Source organism: Ctenopharyngodon idella, chromosome 8, assembly GCF_019924925.1.
Source record: "Ctenopharyngodon idella isolate HZGC_01 chromosome 8, HZGC01, whole genome shotgun sequence".
Classification (NCBI taxonomy): domain Eukaryota; kingdom Metazoa; phylum Chordata; class Actinopteri; order Cypriniformes; family Xenocyprididae; genus Ctenopharyngodon; species Ctenopharyngodon idella.
In genome coordinates, this window is record NC_067227.1 from 11,082,376 (window position 1) to 11,104,165 (window position 21,790).

Below are 21,790 nucleotides of genomic sequence, written 5' to 3' on the forward strand. Positions count from 1 at the left end.
CTCCCAACTGTGCTGAGATCAGCTCCGGACTCATAACTGTGTGTTTCCCTTATGTGGATGCATGTCTGTCTCTGTGTTTATTTAAAATAACAATAGCCTGTAGATGTGTCACTTGTGTCGAATTGACATTTCAACAAGAGAAAAGTATGATGACGGTGTAAAATGCTTTTCTATTTAGGTCTTTAGATGTACATGATTAATGACACATTTGTTTGTGTACTTATAGCTGGAGGTTCATACTACATGATTTCTCGTTCACTGGGGCCGGAATTTGGCGGGGCCGTTGGTATATGTTTCTACCTAGGCACCACTTTCGCCGGGGCCATGTACATCCTGGGCTGCATCGAAATCCTGCTGGTACATTTTCATTGGTTTTTGCTTAATCTGACATTAATTTAACCAATTAAATCCAAATTTCAACAGACAATGGTACAAACTGTAAATTACATTATTTAACATCTCTTTTCTTAGATTTTTGATTTTGAATGTACAATTTTTATTTTAATTTATACTCTGAATACAGTTTTGCTCATACATCAAGTCAAGTCACATTTATTAATACGGCCGGGGGGTGTAAACTTTTGGAAACTGGATGATCGGAGTGAATTGTACTTATTTTGTCATCTGTGAAACATGTAAATATCACATTTAGCTTCTGAAGGGCAGTGCTAAATGAAAAAAAAAAAATCTTTAAACAAAATAAGAAAAATTTGCATATTATCATCCTGTTCAAAAGTTTACAACCGCCGTGAAACTGCTTATCCAGGACAGTATTAAAAAAATGAACATCCAATTTTTGTGATCCCTCTAATTTTGTTAAAATTAATATTGCATATTCTGAAAGGGGTATGTAAACTTATGAACAGAACTGTAGTTCCCTTTCAGTCGGTCACGTTCGACGTACGTCAGTAGTGACCGACGAATTGGGATATCGCTAGAGAGCCCTATCAGCTTCGAGTGAACTACAACAGGCCAATGGAGTTGGCGTGCGATATTTGCATAATGCGCACCGCCCCCGCCAGGTGGTATAAATAGGGGAGCAGATGCAATCGCACTCTGTCTTTCGCTTCGGAGCCATCTAGTGTGTTTCCAGCTTTCAGACTTCAGTGAATTCTTCAAGCCAAAAAAAAAGGAAAATTTCTTTTTCTTGTGTTGGTGCAACGGCACTCCAGCGAGGTCGCGAGCTTCCGAGGAGCCTGAGCTTAAAGCTCTCAACTGCTGTTTTTACAGCATTCAATTTCCATTTCCCAGCATTGTGGTCTGTTGCGATTTGGGCCGGTTCCTCCGTTGTGTTCGGGGAGTGGTGTACCCGAACACATCGTGACACTCCCTGTGTGCTTCAGCACAAGAGAGCTGAATTTTTCCCCTCCTAAAAGAGCTTCACAGACGAACCCTGCGTCTTTTTCAAGATGTCATTTCGTCTGTGCGTTACTGGATGCGGTCGTTCATTGGTCCCCGCTGACGGCCACAATCGCTGCATCACGTGCCTGGGCGTTCAGCACGCTGAAGCAGCTTTTGTGGATAGTTCATGTTCTCACTGTGGGAACATGACTATTGCAGTGTTGAGATCGAGACTCTCGTTCCTTGGTTCTCAGGGAGCGGGGGTCCCCTCCCCTATGCCCCGTGCCGCCGTTTTCTCTGGCTTCGGCCGGGGTGACGGTGCGCCGGCGTGTAGGCAGGGTGATCTGAGGATCACGGTCAGGGCTTCCCCGCCGAGCTCCGCTCCGCGGGCCCCTGTCCCCTCTACCTCACTGCAACCGGTGGTGTTGCCGATTGAGCGTGCTGGTCCCTCTACGGAGCGACCAGCCGTTTCTTTCGGAGCACCGGCGGATGACTGCATGTCGATCGCGGCATCGGAAGGTGAGCCAGAGTCCTCGGGAGATGAAGACTCGGCTGCGTTACCTCCCTCCGGGACCGTAGCGTTGTCCGAGCCTGATCCTGAGTTGACGGCTATGCTTTCCCGGGCTGCCGAGAAGGTCGGGCTCGTCTGGAACCCTCCACCGTGTCCCGAACCTTCTCGGCTCGATGATTGGTACCTCGGGGCGGCCCGCGCTGGTCCCCAGCGCCCCGCCCCGATGCCATTCTTCCCGGAGGTGCATGATGAGGTGACCAGGTCCTGGCGGACGCCCTATAGCGTTCGTGCGAGACCTGGTCCCTCGTCCGCCTTCACCAACCTGGATGGCGGGGAGGCTAGGGGATATACGCGGATTCCCCCAGTCGAGAGGTCTGTTGCGATGCAACTGTGTCCAACGGCCTCTGGCTGGCGCGGTGAGCCGCGTCTCCCATCCCGGGCCTGTAAATTCTCGTCAGGCTTGACAGAGAAAGCTTACAGAGCCTGCGGACAGGCTGCCTCTGCCTTGCATGCCATGGCCCTTTTGCAAGTTCATCAGGCAAAAGCGTTGATGGAAATGCCCCAGGGAGGTCTTGACCAGCAGCTGCTTGGGGAGCTGCGTGCCGCCACGGACCTCGCCCTCCGGGCGACTAAGGTGACGGCACGTTCTGTTGGTCAGGCGATGGCCACGCTTGTGGTCCAGCAACGCCACCTTTGGCTGACCCTTGCTGATATGAGGGATACCGACAAATATCGGTTCCTGGACTCCCCCATATCACAGGTCGGCCTTTTCGGCGACGCGGTAGAGAGCTTCGCCCAGCAGTTCTCTGCCGCCCAGAAGCAGGCTGAGGCTATCAAACACGTCCTGCCCCGGCGGTCCGCTGCTGCCTCCACCCCGCCGCCGGCAGCACAGCCTCAGCCCGCTCGTCGCCGAGGGCGCCCGCCTGCGTCGTCCTCCGCCCCTGCTAAGTTGGCAAAGCAGCAGCCTACACCAGCCAAACAGCAGGGTGCCGGTCGCGGACGCGGCGCCCAGCCCGCTCAGGCCAAGCCAGGTGGCAAGAGGTCGAGGAAGACGCGACCCTGAGACGGGCGACCTGGAGGGGAAGGTTCCTGCTCTTCGGGAGAGGACTCCATCGTCTCTCCCACCCCCGGAGGAGGGCCGGGGGGAATTTGTGAAATTGTCTGTCCCGCCGCTGGCTCTCCGGAGTCCAGCGGTACCCACTTCATCACAAAAAGAGCAGTTTCCCAATCCTCCAGGTCACAAGAGACTGTGGCTGTCAGCGCGCGAGGCTCCGCCTTGCCACTCGCAGCCCACTCTCACTTCGCCAGCAGGTTCCAGTGTGATGGTCGAGGCCGCCCCCCAGCCGTCTCCCATTCACACTGTCACCTCGCAGAGTCTGACCCCACTTCGGGCCGCTGCGCCGTCCGAGTCGGGTTCCAGCACTCTGCTTCGCTGCCCCACCCCCGGTGCGTCTGTGGTGCCTTTGGTCCCGCTGGCTCGGTGTCTGGAAGCCTGGATAGCGCTCCCCAGCCCGTCCCGCTGGCTCATTCGCACTATCAGACTCGGCTATGCGATTCAGTTCGCCCGGCGTCCCCCGGTCTTCAGGGGTGTCCACTACACTCAGGTGTCCCTGGACAATGCACCTGTTCTCCGGGCGGAGATTGCTGTCCTCCTGGCGAAGGATGCAATCGAGCCGGTCCCTCCAGCCGATATGAAGTCAGGGTTCTACAGCCCCTACTTCATTGTACCAAAGAAGGGCGGTGGGCTACGGCCAATCCTGGATCTGCGTGTCCTGAACCGGTCCCTTCACAGGCTGCCGTTCAAGATGCTTACGCAGAAGCGCATTTTCGAATGCGTCCGTCCCCAGGATTGGTTTGCAGCGATCGACCTGAAGGACGCGTACTTTCATGTCTCGATTCTGCCTCGTCACAGACCCTTCCTACGGTTTGCGTTCGAGGGTCGGGCATATCAGTACAAAGTCCTACCCTTCGGGCTGGCCCTGTCGCCCCGCGTCTTCACGAAGGTTGCGGAGGCGGCCATTGTTCCGCTCAAGGAACAGGGCGTTCGCATCCTCAACTACCTCGACGACTGGCTCATCCTGGCCAGCTCGCGGGAGCAGTTGTGCGAACACAGGGACATGGTGTTAGCTCACCTCAGTCGGTTGGGTCTTCGGGTCAACTGGGACAAGAGCAAACTCTCCCCCGGGCAGAGGATCTCTTATCTCGGTATGGAACTGGATTCGGTCGCCCGGACTGCGCGCCTCACCGAGGAGCGCGTCCAGTCAGTGTTGACCTGCCTGAGTACGCTCAAGCGCAGGACAGCGGCCCCACTGAAACTCTTTCAGAGGCTCCTGGGGCATATGGCATCCGCAGCCGCAGTCACGCCGCTCGGACTGCTTCATATGAGGCCGCTTCAACACTGGCTCCGCGGCCGGATCCCGAGATGGGCGTGGCAGCGCGGTACGTTCCGTGTTCCCGTGACACCGAACTGCCGTCGCACCCTCACCAAGTGGTCGGACCCTTCGTTCCTGCGGGCTGGAGTTCCCCTCGAACAAGTGTCCAGGCATGCTGTGGTCCACACAGATGCCTCTGCCACAGGGTGGGGGGCCACGTACAACGGGCATGCAGCGTCGGGTCTGTGGACGGGGCCCCAACTGCATTGGCATATCAATTGCCTCGAGTTGCTAGCAGTACGTCTTGCACTGGGCCGCTTCCAGGAGCTGTTGACAGACAAGCACGTACTGGTCCGCTCGGACAGCACTGCGGCCGTTGCGTACATCAACCATCAGGGTGGTCTACGCTCCCGCCGTATGTCGCAACTCGCCCGCCATCTCTTGCTATGGAGTCAGAAGCATCTGAGGTCGCTTCGTGCCATTCACGTCCCAGGCGTGCTCAACCGTGCAGCCGACGAGCTCTCACGGCAGCCTCCGCTTCCGGGCGAATGGCGGCTCCATCCCCAGGTGGTCCAGCTGATCTGGCAGCGCTTCGGCGAGGCACAGATAGATCTGTTCGCCTCCCCGGAGACTGCCCACTGCCAGTTGTTCTATTCCCTGACCGGCGGCACGCTCGGCACGGATGCCCTGGCAATCAGCTGGCCCCGGGGCCTACGCAAATATGCGTTTCCCCCAGTGAGCCTTCTCGCACAGCTCCTGTGCAAAGTCAGGGAGGACGAGGAGCAGGTCTTGTTAGTGGCTCCATATTGGCCCACTCGGACCTGGTTCTCGGACCTCACGCTCCTCGCGACAGCACCTCCCTGGCCCATTCCTCTGAGGAAGGACCTCCTGACTCAGAGACGGGGCACCCTCTGGCACCCGCGTCCCGACCTGTGGAAACTCCATGTGTGGTCCCTGGACGGGACGCGGAGGTTCTGAGTGATCTCCCGCAAGCGGTCGCAGACACCATCACTTCCGCTAGAGCTCCTTCTACGAGGAACCTCTATGCGCTGAAGTGGAACCTATTCGTCGAATGGTGTTCCTCTCAACCAGAGCGAGAGGACCCCCGATCATGTTCGGTCAGAACCGTGCTTTCCTTTCTGCAAGAGGGCCTGGAGCGAAGGCTGTCTCCCTCCACCCTCAAGGTGTATGTTGCCGCTATCGCCGCACATCACTATGCAGTTGATGGTAAATCGCTAGGGAAGCACGATCTGATCGTCAGGTTCTTGAGGGGGGCGAGGAGACTGAATCCTCCCCAGCCCCCCTCTGTACCCTCTTGGGATCTGACCCTGGTTCTTACATCTCTCCGGGGTCGTCCCTTCGAGCCTTTGCAATCAGTCGAGTTAAAAGTACTGTCCCTAAAGACCGTCCTCCTGGTTGCATTGGCCTCGCTCAAGAGGGTAGGGGACCTGCACGCATTTTCGGTTGACGAATCGTGCCTGGAATTCGGGCCCGGTGACTCTCACGTTATCCTGAGACCCCGGCCTGGATATGTGCCCAAGGTTCCTACCACTCCCTTTCGAGATCAGGTAGTGAACCTGCAAGCGCTGCCTTCGGAGGAGGCAGACCCAGCCCTAGCTTTGCTCTGTCCCGTCCGCGCGCTGCGCCTGTACGTGGACAGAACGCGAAGCTTCAGGACCTCAGATCAGCTCTTTGTCTGTTACGGAGGCCAGCAGAAGGGAAAGGCTGTCTCCAAGCAGAGGATGGCCCACTGGATAGTGGACGCCATCGCCCTGGCGTACGAGTCCCAGGGCGTGCCTTGCCCGTTCAGGTTGAGAGCCCACTCCACCAGAGGAGTGGCCTCTTCCTGGGCGTTGGCGCACGGCGCCTCGCTGACAGATATCTGTAGAGCTGCGGGCTGGGCGACACCTAACACGTTCGCTAGATTCTATAGCCTTCGTGTAGAACCGGTATCTTCCCGTGTACTCGCTTCCACCAGCCGGTAGACGCGAAGAGCCCGTTCTAGTGTCGGCTTGCAATGCCACTCCCGCCCCCTGGGCCGGATACGTGCATCCTTTTTACTCCAGTCGAGTTCCCCGCTTGGCGAACCCTGTCGAGTTCCTCCGCCTCCCCCTTCGGCTCGGACATTGCGGAGTGTCTGATGCCAGGCCAAACCTCCGTCACCGACGTTGACGTTTGGCTGGGTTCCACATGTCGTGACCCCTCCACGTGAGCGGTCCCATGTGTGTATTTGTCCACGGTCAACTCCCTACGGCGAGCCCGTGTCTTTCCCTAGCAGAGCCAGCTCTGCTGTCACCTGTCAGATGAGTCTCCCCCTACCCAGGTGGAGCCATCCCAGGGACTCCATATGCGTACTGCCCACGGCCAGTCCATATGTGTACTCTCCACGTAAATTCCTCCCCTACGGGTGGGTAGTGGTCTCCGCAGCGTCCCCTACGGGTTCGCTTCCCCAGTGTAGTCTAGTTTACTTAGTGGGTATATCGGAACAGCAGTAGACTCTCTCGGCGTAAGCTCGCCCCCTTCCCCGTCCCACTGGTGCGCCGGGTGGCTAGAGCTTGCGCTGGGCACTGGAAGGGGTTCATACTGTGGCGCTTTATTTGGGATCCCAATTCGTCGGTCACTACTGACGTACGTCGAACGTGACCGACTGAAAGGGAACGTCTCGGTTACGTATGTAACCCTCGTTCCCTGAAGGAGGGAACGGAGACGTATGTCCCGTCGCCACAGTTGCTGTACCCTCGCTGTAGTGCGGACTAGATTGTCTCCTCAGCGAAAAACAGAGTGCGATTGCATCTGCTCCCCTATTTATACCACCTGGCGGGGGCGGTGCGCATTATGCAAATATCGCACGCCAACTCCATTGGCCTGTTGTAGTTCACTCGAAGCTGATAGGGCTCTCTAGCGATATCCCAATTCGTCGGTCACTACTGACGTACGTCTCCGTTCCCTCCTTCAGGGAACGAGGGTTACATACGTAACCGAGACGGTTTTGATTTAGTTTTAAATATGAATATGATTAATTCAGTACTCATATATTTTTACACAATATAAACCAGTGGAATCTTTCTTTACTATTTTTTTTTCTTTCTTTCTCTTGATTTCTTTGTAGATCTACATTGTTCCACCAGCTGCCATATTTAAGATGGAGGGTCTGGAGGGATCAGAGGCCGAGGCAGCGTTGTTGAATAACATGCGTGTGTACGGTACCATCGTGCTCTCCTTGATGTCTTTAGTTGTCTTTGTCGGTGTGAAGTACGTCAATAAGTTGGCCCTTGTGTTCCTCGCCTGCGTCATCCTCTCCATTCTCGCCGTCTACGCTGGGGTCATCAAGACATCTTTTGATCCACCTGAATTTCCGTAAGTAGAAGCTTTTGCATTCAGAATGTTCCTGTAGGATACAGAATACATTTCAGGAGCGTCCATATTTATACAGACTTTATCCTGTTTAGGGTGTGTGTGCTCGGGAACCGAACTCTTCTGTCAAAGGGGTTTGACATTTGTGCCAAGACCATAGAGCAGGGAAATGTCACGGTCACCACCAGGCTTTGGAGATCCTTCTGTGACTCTGAGTTCCTGAACGCCACCTGCGATGATTACTTCACCAACAACAATGTTAGTCAGATCCAGGGAATCCCTGGAGTCACCAGTGGCATCCTGGCAGGTTAGAAACCCTCAAGACTTACAGACATTGATACTTTAATACTATTTCAAATTAATAATACTTTAAAGGGTTAGTTCACCCAAAAATAAAAATTCTGTCATTAATTACTCACCCTCATGCCGTTCCAAACCTGTAAGACTGTTAATCTTTGGAACACAATTGAAGATATTTTTGATGAAATCTGAGAGCTTTCTTTGCCTTCATAGTAAGCTACACAGCTGACACTTTGACGCTTCAAAAAGTTCATAAAGAGATCATAAAATTAATCCATTCGAATTAAGCGGTTTAGTCCAAATTTTCTGAAGAGACTTGTTCGCTTTATATGATGAACAGATTAAATTTAGGCTTTTATTCACATATAAACATTCATCCGTGAACATAAACAGAAGCTCAACTCGAACCTGCTTGAGGCACAAGAACAAACCTCTTCTGAAAGCTCAAACGTGCTGCGTAACACACGAGAATGAACCTCACTGGTTCTCGCACATCAAGTAAACATGCTTGAGCTTCCTGTTTACTACAACTGATGTGTGAGTTGATGAATGTTTATATGTGAATAAAAGCCTAAATTCAATCTGTTCATCATATAAGGTGATCGAGTCTCTTCAGAAAATTTGGACTAAACCACTCAATTCATATGGATTAGTTTTACGATCTTTTTATGAACTTTTTGAAGCATCAAAGTGTCAGTTGCATTTGCTGTACTCTATTGACAGTATTTTTGATCAAATAATTGCAGCCTTGGTTAGCATAAGAATTTTTTTTCAAAAACACACACAAAAAAAAAAAAATCGTAATGACTCCAAACTTTTGAACAATAGTGTATTTTTGTATAGTATTTTTGGATAGTACCTTTTTTGCCTTTTTTTTTGTCATATAAATACCTTAACTATGTCTAGTGTTTTGTTCTTCCCTGATATTTAAAATATTTTTTCTCATATTTTGATGGTTTAATCAAACTTGTTTCAACACAGATTCAAATTATTTGAAATGTTATATGATTGATGTTGAAAAAATGTCTGTACTATTTTACAAATTTCGAACCTCATTGCAATATTTGAAATCCTTGAGTAAACCAGTATTGTTATTGTTTAGCTTTGATGTTCAAAAAATGTACTGATTCTGTATTTGATGTAATTTTGTTTTGAAAATACATGGAGAATTGTGAATCTTTTTTCTTCTTCACAGAAAACCTTTTCAGCATGTTTGCGGAGAAAAATTCATTCATAGAGAAACGAGGTATATCGGCAGTACTCGACCCTGAGGCCCCACTAACCAACACTAACCGATATGTCCTGGCTGACATTACCAGCTTCTTCACCCTGCTGGTTGGGATCTACTTCCCTTCTGTCACAGGTCAGTACAACAGTTGTCTGTGTGTATACTTTATTATTGCCATATTTTACATGTATAGTCACATTAATTTGAATCAGACTTATGAATCTATATTTTTGTTTTTAATTATTACTTAAAATCAGTTTTCATTGGATAAAGAAAAAATAAAATAAAATGAATTAAAATTAAATGACTAACAGTTAAAAACAAGATTGTTATATAATCTAATCAAAATGATTTTTTTTTTTATTTTCTATTTTCTTGAAAGTTTGATGTTTTTTGTTCTTATGACATTTGTTACCTTCAATCTAAGCAATAACTGACCAGAGCTTCCAGATATAATGTGTGTGTGTGTGTCACAGGTATCATGGCTGGTTCCAACCGTTCTGGTGACCTGCAGGATGCTCAGAAGTCCATCCCTATTGGTACCATCCTGGCCATCACAACCACCTCCTTTATCTGTATCCTTTACGGCTTGGCTTAAATAAATGACCCATGACTTTCACACAGTGCAGAACTGCACATCTTGAAATATACAAGATACAGTGTAATTGGATATCCAACAACAATAATAAAATGATAAGACTTGATGTTTTTCATCTGTGGTAAAATAGCTGAAATAGGAGCTGTGTGTCGTCCTCCTAAATTTTTGCTCTCGCAGACATGTCTAGTGTGATTCTGTTCGGAGCCTGTGTGGATGGAGTCGTTTTGAGGGACAAGTGAGTCTGTTGTTCTACTCAGGGTTATTTTAGCATCACTGATATAGTATTATAGTTTTTGTTAATATTTTTTAACCATAATAATACTAGTTCTGCTTTTGATTTACTTTGGATTCAGTATATATAAATAAGCTTTTATTTTAATTAATTAAAATAATTTCCACATAAAAACTTTTTTTTAAAGTAAAATATTTTAAATTTAATTTTAGTTGAAGTTTTAGTAATTTTTTATGTACTTTTGTCATGTTTATTAGTCTTAAAATATTTCTGTTTAGCTGTAATGTGTTTTTTAAGTTTTAGTAATTTTAGTATTTCAACTTAAACTTAATTTTATTTCTGTTAATTTCTAATTTTCTTTGAAGTTTTTTAAGATTAACTTTTCTAAATTTATATTTATTCATTTTATATTTATAAATATTTAAAAATTATATCAAATTTTTATATTTTATTTCAGCCTTATTTCAGTTACCGAAAATTATTTTTAACACTATTAGTAAACAATATCAACACTGTTCAAAACACAGATTTGGGGAAGGCGTCAACGGTAACTTGGTTATTGGCACTCTGGCATGGCCCTCGCCCTGGGTCATTGTGTTTGGCTCCTTCTTCTCCACCTGTGGGGCGGGGCTTCAGAGTTTGACAGGAGCGCCCCGCCTCCTTCAAGCTATCTCCCGTGATGGCATCATTCCTTTCCTCAGGGTACATGTATATGTTTGCCCTCTGATTATCTCTCTGTTGATGCTTCGATACTTGATCATACTAAGTGGTATTTCTTCATTTTACAGGTGTTTGGTCATGGCAAAGCTAACGGTGAACCTACATGGGCTCTCCTCCTGACGGCCTGCATCTGTGAGATTGGCATCCTCATTGCCTCCCTGGATTCAGTCGCACCCATTCTGTCTATGTAAGCAACTACCCAAATGCACACAGCGCACCTTATTCTTTATGATTCCCAGAGAAAGAACAGCAATAAACAGTTTCCACTCACTATTGCTGTAATAAAACTTCTTCACTATGCTGAATAGCCTATTTTCCAAAAGCTTGGTCTTCAATAGAGTGCTACAGGGAAGTCACCAAAACCCAGAAGAATAATTCTCCAGTGGTTCCCTCGAGATTTTCTTATGGGTTTTTATAATGGGGTTTTATGTGGTAAACATAACTTGATGTTGTGTGCAGTTTATGTTGTAGAGCAAAACGTTCAAGTATCATTAATCTATGTTTAATCAACCCGATCTCACAGCAATTCGTACGTATTTTACGAGGTGGCTAATTCATATAAATTCGTACGACCTCGCTCTTACGAATTCATACGTTTTTTGCTAAATCGTACATATTTTACGAGTTGTCAAATTCTATATATATATATATATATATATATATATGTGTATATATATATATTTTTTTTTTATTTAAAAATATTATTTATCTGTAATTATATTATTTTATATAAATAAATGTTTATATATTTTAATTTAATATAATAAATACATATTTTATATAATAATAATAATAATAATAATATTTTTTTAAATATTATTTTTAAATTGGAAAATTGAGTCTCTGGGAAAAAAAAGACTCAGAAAACTTCAATACAGGATTCTTCACAGGCTTCAGTGTTCACCTCAGTTTTTAAATAATATAAACTATACAATGTCTCCTCGATGTGTCAAATGTAAAAAGGTGGAATCTTACTATCATTGTGTGTGGCAGTGCCCCTTAATATACATTTTGGGGGAAAATAACAAAAGAATTATGTAAGATTTTTAATAGGGAGATAAAAATGGTGCTGGATTTGTTTTATTGAATATCTCAGAAGGAACTCCACTAACAAATACATGCCAAAAACTATTACATAAGCTTCTTTTAGTTGCAAGAAGATGTGTTTTACTCGAGTGGATCAAGACCAAGCCTCCTACTGTGAGTCAGTTGCACAGGGAAAATGTTAAAATTATATCCATGGAACGACTGAGCTCTCTCATAATGAGTAATGAGAGATCTCACTTGCAGTCCCAGCTAACAGTTTCCTTAAAGATGCAGTATGTGATTTCTGAGAAGGACTGTTGATATTTTAAATCAACCCAAACAAACACACCCCTCCTGATTGTTTTCATTATTTTACAAAAGCAAAACGTTTTGCTGTTATTGTGAGTTTACAGAAATAAAAGTGGACCCTTTACAGTTTGGATTACTCTTATCTGTATGACTAAAATGACGGAGTATTTTAAGTTAAGTGCAAGTGATCACACCGACGCCTCCATGTCATGCAGTAATCGCGCTCTCCACGCAAACACTTGGATATGTGGCAAATAATAGCGCACATTTATCTAGGACTAGGCTAACATTAAAGTGAGCGGACTTTTAAAGTTGCTACTTACATGTTTCAAGTGATAAGCCGTATTTGAGGTCGATGAATGATAGGCAAATGTTTGGATTTCCTGTCGTTAACGATCTCTCCCTCACAGACTGCGTGACTTCACCACTTCCTGTCTTGATGTATCCTGTCAATTTAGAGATCTTGGTCACGTTTTTCTTGTAACCTTTGTATTTTAGGTTTTTGTGCTCCACTATCGTACTTTCTTTCGGACATTTTGCCGCTATGCCTCTAGCAATAGCAGTGACTTAAATGAAAATGATTGACATGATTTGACCAGCAGCTGATTGGACAGATCTATCCATCTATCCAATCACCTACTTATTATTATTTTTTTAATGTTTCTTATGAGCCAATGAGAGTCTTTTTTGTTCGCGCTTAAGTAAATTTAAAATAATAAAAAAAGTCTGGCCAATCCAGGGCCCCTGCACATGTGGCTGCAGCCTAGGCAAGCCTGTGCATTAATCCGCACCTGATCATAGCTGAAGCAAAGCAAAATAATGTTTTGCGAAAAATAAAGCGAAGATGAAGAACGAACGAAAAGGAATAACATAAAGTGAAAATACAGTACGCAAGAGTATATACAATAAAGAATTTGTTGTTAGTCACCAGCAGCACACCAACTCCAGACAAACAATGACAGTTAAAACTGTCCTGTTACTATAACTAACATTACAACAACAGCATATCTTGGTTCTGTGAAACAGCAAAACCAATGTTACTCACATATGGAACAGAAACAACCCAACCTCGACATCCATTTTCAGGCCTTCCCATTTTCAGGTCTCTCCAGTGCTGGAAAGTTTTTCTAATGTTAAAGGGATAGTTCACCCAAAAATTTTGTCATCATTTACTCACCCTCAAGTAGTTCCAAACCTGTATAAATTTATTTGTTCTGCTGAACACAAAGGAAGATATTTGGAAGAATGTTTGTAACCAAGCAGATCTCGCCCCATTGCCTACCATAGTAGGAAAAAATATAAATTTACTTGATTACAAACATTCTTCCAAATATCTTCTTTTGTGTTCATCAGAACAAAGAAATTCATACAGGTTTGGAACAACTTGAGGGTGAGTAAATGAAAAAAAATTTCATTTTTGGGTGAACTATCCCTTTAACGCGGGTCCAAAAGCTCTTGCCTGATCATAACCCTTCTTTTTTCAGTGATATTCCTCTGACCTTTTCTCTTTTGTAATGTCTCTCAGCCATCTCTCTTTCTATAGTCTTTCTTTAAATTTCCCTCTTGCTCACTCTCTCTCCTCCCCCATCATTAGTGGACACGCCCCCTACTGCTGATTGGCTACAAGCGTGTTGTGTTGCTTAAGCCCGGAACACACCAAGCCGACGCCGACGAACTAGTGGCGACAAAAGCAGACTGCGGAGTTGGCTCACGTCGGCAGCGTCTGGGTCCAAAGTTGTCCTGACACACCAAACCGACACTCTGCGCCTGCATAAGAAGTAATGCCTTTCCGTACCAGCAGGTGGCAGTAGCTGAACAGCCAATCAGAATGATCAGATGGCCCGACTGACCGACAAGCTCCGACGCCGATGTAGAATCGGCCAAAAAAAGCCGACGAGGACCAACTTCAGTCGACGGTGCGGAACACAATGAGAAAACTTAGTCGGCCATCGGCTTGGTGTGTTCCGGGCTATAGACCAATCCATTTCCACAGCGTTTCTCAGAAATCACTTACTGCACCTTTATGACAAGGTTTTTCTACATTCCCTTGTATTCCCTTGGGTGGCCTCCAGCTTGGTTATACTTATTTATGTTAGTTAAAAATGGGCTAATTAGTGATTGTCAATTAATGTCAGTGCATATGCATTGTAACATTGTAACATTTTTTTATGGCTTTTGTGTGTTACTAGTGTGGTTCCTGTACAGTGTATACTATATTTTACCCTGTTTGTGCTTTCATTTTTTTTTCTTCTCTTCTGTTCTTGTTCCTTTTTCTTTTTCTTTTTTTTCCCTCTTCTGAATATCAATAAAATATGGTAAAAAAAATATTATTTATAATAATAATATTTTCTTTAATTATATTATTATTTTAAAATAATAATATAAATATTGTTTAAAATTGAAAAAAAAAAAAAATCTAATGCTGACTAAATACTTAATACTTATGCAAATTATTAATTTGTGTTCAGTAACTCTAATAAAAGCCAATTTGTTTTCAAATTAGTGGTTCAAATAAATTGTTTTCAAATAAATAGTGGTTCATTGCTGCAAAACAAAGCATAAAAACTTCCAAGGGGAAGTATTTCCTCAATATTACATATACTGATGAAGTTTGGCTCTGTTTCCCCCCACAGGTTCTTTCTCATGTGCTACATGTTTGTAAACCTGGCCTGTGCGCTGCAGACTCTCCTCAGGACCCCGAACTGGAGGCCACGCTTTAAGTTCTACCACTGGTATATTAATTACACACATACTCCTGCTCACTTAGGTTTGAGTCAGTGACGGAAAGTATCTTTGGTTTGAGTTGATGAAAGTTAAAAGTCTAGTCTTTTGTAACCTTTAATGTTAAAGCGAAGGCTACAGACATCACACCACATAATTAAGTCCTTCTTCCACTAAGAATACACTCACCTGTGGCGGTTATCATAATTAGTATAAACACAGCTGCCTGACACCAAAATTATATAACTGTGAGCAATTGCTAACTGGACAAATGAGCATGAGACCGTCTATGATCTTTCTCCAGGGCTTTGTCACTCTTGGGCATGAGCTTGTGTCTCACCCTGATGTTCCTGTGCTCCTGGTACTACGCCATTGTTGCCATGGGGATCGCCGGCTGCATCTACAAGTACATCGAATTCTGCGGGTAAGCGAACCTAAATGAGCCTCAGGGGGAAGCGACTCGACAAAAAAAGGAAAAAACCTAATGATTTTCACACAACCTAGATCAATCTCACTCTTGGCAGAAAAGGCATTGTTGTCTGTACAGTTTTTAGCTTTTTTGCTAGAGGATTTATTTAAAGGCTTGACGAATGCGGCCAAGTAATTATTCACAGTAAACGTATATAGTTTTAGATGACTATTAGTGGAAGACACGGATTAATGATTCTTACCTAATCCAGAGGTTTTTAACCCTTGGCCTCCCAAATAAGATGATCCCCTTACAAAAGACCCTCTTCCTAGAATATAATGATAGAATTTTATGTTGATGCTGTATAAAGACCCTTTTGTACAGTTTTAGATAAATATTAACTATTATAAAGATAGCATGTTTCCAGAGTTCAAATATTTGATTTTATATTCTCTGTTATGATGTAATAAAGCTAAAGTAAATGATTAAAATATTATCTGCAGAGTATTTACAATAATGTTTGGGGTTGATAAGATTTTTTTTAATGCTCACCAAAGCTTTTTTTTTTAACAGTAAAAACAGTAATATTTTGAAATATTATTACAATGATTAATGTTTTCTATTTTAATATATTTTAAAATGTAATTTTTTCTGCATCATTGCTCCAGTCTTCAGTGTCACATGATCCTTCAGAAACCATTCTAATAGCTGATTTGCTGCTCAAGAAACTTTCTAATTACTATCAATGTTGATATCAGCTTAATATCTTTGTGAAAATATTTATTTTAGGATCTGTTGATGAATAGAAAGTCTAAAAAAACAGCATTTTTTGTAACAGAAATTTATAACGTGTCTTTACAGTCACTTTTGATAAATTGAATGTCCTTGCTGAATAAAAGTATTGATTTCTTTAAAAATATATATATGTATTGACCCAAACTTTTGAACAGTACTATAATTTGATTAGGTTGACAGCAATATCTATTAATAATATTAAATGTATACACCTTTATTTTTTTATTTTTTATTTTTTTTAGAAACTAGTGATGTCAAAAGAATAAAAAATTGTAATCTCATCATTTCTGACCTTTTGTGTCTTTAAAACACTAAATAAAACAGTAATATCACCAAATTATCATGTTAAATATATAATATATAATCTTGTAAAGTTATAATTTAAGACACTAGTTTGAAACCCCCTGATCCACACAAACTAAGCTAAAAATTTGGAATTGATCAATAAAATATCTAAGCCCCATCACAAAATCCAAAATGGCTGTGTGTTCTGTCTTTTTAGGGCAGAGAAAGAGTGGGGCGATGGGATACGTGGCATCTCTCTGAGTGCCGCCCGCTATGCTCTGATGAGGCTGGAGGAAGGTCCTCCTCACACTAAAAACTGGAGGTTAGTGATGGATCAATAATATGCCTGTGAACACAACAAACAAGTTTTTCCTGTGAACAAGTTTATAGTTGTCACACGTCAAACTACATTCTTCCAAAATATTGAGAATTAATTAAAATGTTCATCATAATTCAAAATGTTATCAATATTCCAGGCCCCAGATTCTGGTTCTTATGGGTTTGGATGGAGAGCAGAATGTAGAGCAACCTCGACTGCTGTCGCTGACCAATCAGTTGAAAGCAGGCAAAGGCCTGACCATCGTGGGAGCGTGTGTGGAGGGCACCTACTTAAACAACCAACCACAGGCACAGAAAGCAGACCAAGTATGCATACACACACACACACACACACACACACACAACTCAAGCCAAACACAAGAGGCAATGATCCATTCTTACATGAAATGAGACACTAATAACCTCCATCTCTCTCAGTCCCTAAGAAAGCTGATGGAGATTGAGAAGGTGAAGGGATTCAGTCAGGTAGTGATCTCCTCTAACCTGCGGGACGCCACCTCACATCTGATCCAAGCTGGAGGTTTAGGTGGCCTCCGCCACAATGCGGTTCTGGTCAGCTTCCCCAAGAACTGGAAACAAGCTGAGGAGCACCACCGTTGCAGAAACTTTATTGGTAAGACCAAAGACTAGACATGGATTTTCATATGTGGTGGGTTAGTTTAGACAGTGAGGCAAAGATCTCTCATATCTGGTTGATGACCTTTTTACCTGTGTTTTCATGACTTTTGTGTCAATGTAGATTTACTGCTTATGATAACACAGGTTCTGTTATGAGCAATGATAAACAATGATAAAGGATACAGTACATAGATATCTTCATAGATGAATATTAACTGCATGCATGTGAATGACTAGGGCTGCATGATTGCTTAAAATCATGCAGCCCTAGTCATAAAAATTGAAATAAAATTTAATTTGCAATATGGCTTTGTGTGATTTATCAAATCACAAAGCCTGTCATTTATTTCAATATGCGCTGAGTGTTTCAGGGTGAAGCTTGTTACAGTGTAAAATGTGGTTACCTGCAGTTGTTACCATAGCCTGTTAAAGGGTTAATTCACCCAAAAATGAAAATTCTGTCATTAATTACTTGCCCTCATGTCATTCCAAACCCGTAAGACCTTCGTTCATCTTCGGAACACAAATTAAGATATTTTTGATAAAATCCGATGGCTCAGTGAGGCCTCCATTGACCGCAAGATAATTAACACTTTCAAAGCCCAGAAAGCTACTAAAGGCATATTTAAAATAGTTCATATGACTACAGTGGTTCAAAGTTAATGTTATGAAGTGACAAGAATACTTTTTGTGTGCCAAAAAACCCCCAAAATAACGACTTATATCTAGTGATGGGCGATTTCAAAACACTGCTTCATGAAGCTTCGAAGCTTTACAAATCTTTTGTTTCGAATGAGTGGTTCCGAGCGTTTATCAAACTGCCAAAGTCACGCCCCCCAGTGGTGAACCATTGAAATTTCGAAATACTTATGACATAACGAAGCCTCGTTTACTGAAATCACGTGACTTTGGCAGTTTGATACACGCTCCGAAACACTGATTCGAAACAAAAGATTTGTTTCAACCCCCAACATAAAGGGATCACACACCAGTGTTTAATGAATACAAATTGTTTTATTCTCTGTCACAAATATAACCATAATCACAAATAATAAACTTAAGTCTAGGGAAAACAAAGAAACAAAGGAAAAACAAAAAAGCTACATGATATAAGAAATGTATAAAAAAAAAAAAAAATCAATGAGATGTTACATTCTGGTCAAGAGCCGCTCCTGAGAGAACTATCCCACAGAGAGTGCTAACCCAAATGAAAACCCAGAGCCCTTATATATTCTACTCCTCTAGTTATCAGTAAACATGGGGAGTGACCACAATCTGCCACCAACAGGTAAGGAGAACACTCAGGGTCATAACAATATTGTTATGTTTTTTCCCCCCACAGAGATTGTTAGGGAGACCACCGCAGCTCAGTTGGCTTTGATGGTTCCGAAGAACATCTCTGCATATCCGTCAAATGGAGAGCGTTTCACTGAGGGCTACATTGACGTGTGGTGGATTGTCCATGACGGAGGCATGCTCATGCTCCTTCCCTTTCTTCTGCGCCAGCACAAGGTACACACACACACACACACACACAATTACAGCAATTACAGTCTGAGCAATGGTGGGCAGAGTTATTGAAGTTAGCCAAAAGGACCATTCATTTCTTGTTCAGAGATGGCCATTGAGGAGCATTTCAATTTAAAATATTTAAGTATGTTATACTATATATTTAATTTAATACTAAAAAAAATGTTAAAAATAGTAATTAGACATAACTCTATTTCACCCAATATTTGTGTGTGCTATGTAGTTGTTGTTGTGCTTATCTGTTATCTGTGAGTTTCTGTTAGCATAGCAACATGTTAACGTCAAACACTATAGGAATTCATTATGTAAAGTGTTGCAATTAAGGTTTCATTTCAGTGCCTTAAATCAGTTGCTGCCTAGTAAGGCCACACACTAGGGATCGAAACAGAGACCGCATTCATTTCATGTCTTTGAATGATATACTAACTTCATTAATATACTGGGCAATCAATAACTGTGCTTCAACTGTAGGTGTGGAGGAAGTGCAAGATGCGTATCTTCACTGTGGCTCAGATGGACGACAACAGTATTCAGATGAAGAAAGACCTGATGACGTTCCTCTATCACCTGCGCTTCGATGCTGAGGTTGAGGTGGTTGAAATGGTGAGGAACAAACACACTTCCTTCACACACGAGTTGATACTGGCGACCAACATTCTAACTTGTTTGTTTATTTAATTCAAGCATGACAGCGACATCTCGGCCTACACTTACGAAAAGACCCTGGTGATGGAGCAGCGATCAAAAATCCTCAAGGAGATGCACCTTACCAAGAACGAGCGTGAGAGAGAGGTATTGATGCTCCCACAGATCCACACAAATCACAGAATAGTCTTCCCTTGTGAAAAAGAAGTCCATTTTAGCATTTTTTTTAAAAGAGTGCTTATTATGAAAATAATATATTTTAAGAGAATATACTATGTGTTATATACTATAAACTATATGTTTTTTGACACTTAATTGCATGTTATGCGATTAAATGAAAATTTGTTATAGTTTAAACTGATATTAAGTGCAATTAGCTGAACTTCAGAGTGCTTTTTGATCCGCTTAAGTATATATTTATTTTTAATTTCACAATTCTATTGTCTTTGAAATATGGTTAAAGTGTATTGCCGAATGTACTGGCAAGCATTTGTGGTAAAAACTATTTAATGTAATTTCTATTGAAACTTAAATGTAATTTAATGTATTTAAGTAGATTTGTAATTTCATATTTGTAATGATGAAGTTGCAATTTAGTACATTTAAAATTTATTGATGTAATATCAAAAAACACTACAGTTCAAATTATAATCATGTACATTACATGTGCTTTAGCGTGTCAATCAGCACATAAAAATAAGTGTACTTCTTTAAAGCATGACAAAATATTATTAAAACATAATGATTTAAATTTCAAGTAAAAGTATAGTTAAGTGTGTAAATAAACAGTCTTTAAAGGGTACTCTCTTTAAGTACACTTAAATGGCCTTTTATTTCATCGTATATACTTTTAAGATTTGAAGTGCACATTCAATATAGTTAGGGCACTCTTCTTTTTTACAAGTGACTACGGTTACATTTTTTTACGACTTTACATGTGCTTTAGTTTTTTAGTCAACAGATCAAAATAAGTGTACTTTAAAGCATGACAAAAGATTATTAAAACATAATGATTTAAAATGTACTTTAAAGTAAAACTTTTAATTTGATATAATTACATTTGAAATGTAATTACATTATTGCATTGCACTTTTTAAAAGTGTACTTAACTGTGTTAAAACAGTCCTAAAAGTGTACTCTTTTTAAGTGCACTTAAGTTACCTTTATTTCATTATTATCTGCAAATTCAAATATACTTTGAACTTTGAACTACAAGTGCACATTCAATACAGTTAAAGGGCTAGTTCACCCTAAAATGAAAATTCTGTCATTAATTACTCACCTTCATGTCGTTCCAAACCCGTAAGACTTTCATTCATCTTCGGAAAACAAGAGTTTTCTGTCCCTCCATAGACAGCTACGTGAAAACCACTTTCAGACCACTTCAAAAAGTTCATAAATACATCGTAAAACTAATCCATTTGAATTGAGTGGTTTAGTCCAAATTTTCTGAAGAGACATGATAACTTTATATGATGAACAGATTGAATTTAGGCTTTTATTCACATATAAACATTCATCAACACACACATCAGTTGTGGTAAACAGAAGCTCAAGCATGTTTGCTTGACGTGTGAGAACCAATGAGGTTCATTCTTGTGTGTTACGCAGTTTTGATTAAGCTTCAGTTTATGTTCGCTGATCAATGCCTAAATTTTAAATTCTAAAAGAATCTGTTCATCATATAAAGTGATTCAGAAAATATAAAGTCTCTTCAGAAAATTTGGACTGAACCGCTCAATTCATATGGATTAGTTTTACGATCTCTTTATGAACTTTATGAAGCGTCAAAGTGTCAGTCGCGTAGCTGTCTATGGAGGGACCGAAAGCTCAGATTTCATCAAAAAGATCTTCATTTGTGTTCCGAAGATGAACAAAAGTCTTTCGGGTTTGGAACTACATGTGGGTGAGTAAGTAATGACAGAATTTTCATTTTTGTGTGAACTAACTCTTTAAGCACACTTCATTTTCACAAGGTTTATTCTAACAGACATCAATATTTAATTAGATACATAATAGGTAAATATTATAAATCTAGCCGTTTGAATCAGTCTAACAGCTCTGATGTTGTCTCTTCAGATTCAGAGCATCACAGATGTGTCCCGTGGCTCTATTCGGCGAAAGAACCCTTCAAACCTGCACCCCCAGAGGAGTATCGCTGAGGAGTCCGTGACAGGAAGTGGCGAAGAGAAACCAGAGGAGGAGGTAGCTGCTGTCTTGCAGTTTTTTTCTCTATGCATTTATCCATCAAGCATGTGACTTTGTGTGTGTTTTCCATTTGAGCTAATCACGCCCTTCCTTCTGGCCGATTAGATGATAACACGGACCTATCAGCCATGAAGATAGCATCTCTTTATCACTTTCTATTTTTGCAATTCTCTCTCTTCTCTCAGTCATTATCTACTAGAAAATCGTTCTCTTCTGTTAACACCCTGGCAGTGTTTCTCTCTCCCTCTC

At 42.6% G+C, this 21,790-nt stretch overlaps 1 protein-coding gene across 1 annotated transcript in view; it reads left to right on the top strand.

Annotated features, from left to right (window-relative positions):
- LOC127517277 (solute carrier family 12 member 5-like) overlaps nt 1-21,790 on the top strand; it is a 72,049-nt gene that overhangs the window by 42,961 nt on the left and 7,298 nt on the right. The window contains exons 6-22 of the mRNA XM_051902646.1: nt 227-357; nt 7,334-7,581; nt 7,674-7,885; nt 9,074-9,241; nt 9,583-9,681; nt 9,882-9,939; nt 10,464-10,638; nt 10,725-10,843; nt 14,625-14,723; nt 15,017-15,136; nt 16,419-16,523; nt 16,678-16,846; nt 16,958-17,153; nt 18,501-18,670; nt 19,160-19,291; nt 19,373-19,480; nt 21,413-21,538. Coding sequence (XP_051758606.1) covers nt 227-357; nt 7,334-7,581; nt 7,674-7,885; nt 9,074-9,241; nt 9,583-9,681; nt 9,882-9,939; nt 10,464-10,638; nt 10,725-10,843; nt 14,625-14,723; nt 15,017-15,136; nt 16,419-16,523; nt 16,678-16,846; nt 16,958-17,153; nt 18,501-18,670; nt 19,160-19,291; nt 19,373-19,480; nt 21,413-21,538 — 2,435 coding nt within the window. The remainder of the gene's footprint in view (nt 1-226; nt 358-7,333; nt 7,582-7,673; nt 7,886-9,073; nt 9,242-9,582; nt 9,682-9,881; nt 9,940-10,463; nt 10,639-10,724; nt 10,844-14,624; nt 14,724-15,016; nt 15,137-16,418; nt 16,524-16,677; nt 16,847-16,957; nt 17,154-18,500; nt 18,671-19,159; nt 19,292-19,372; nt 19,481-21,412; nt 21,539-21,790) is intronic.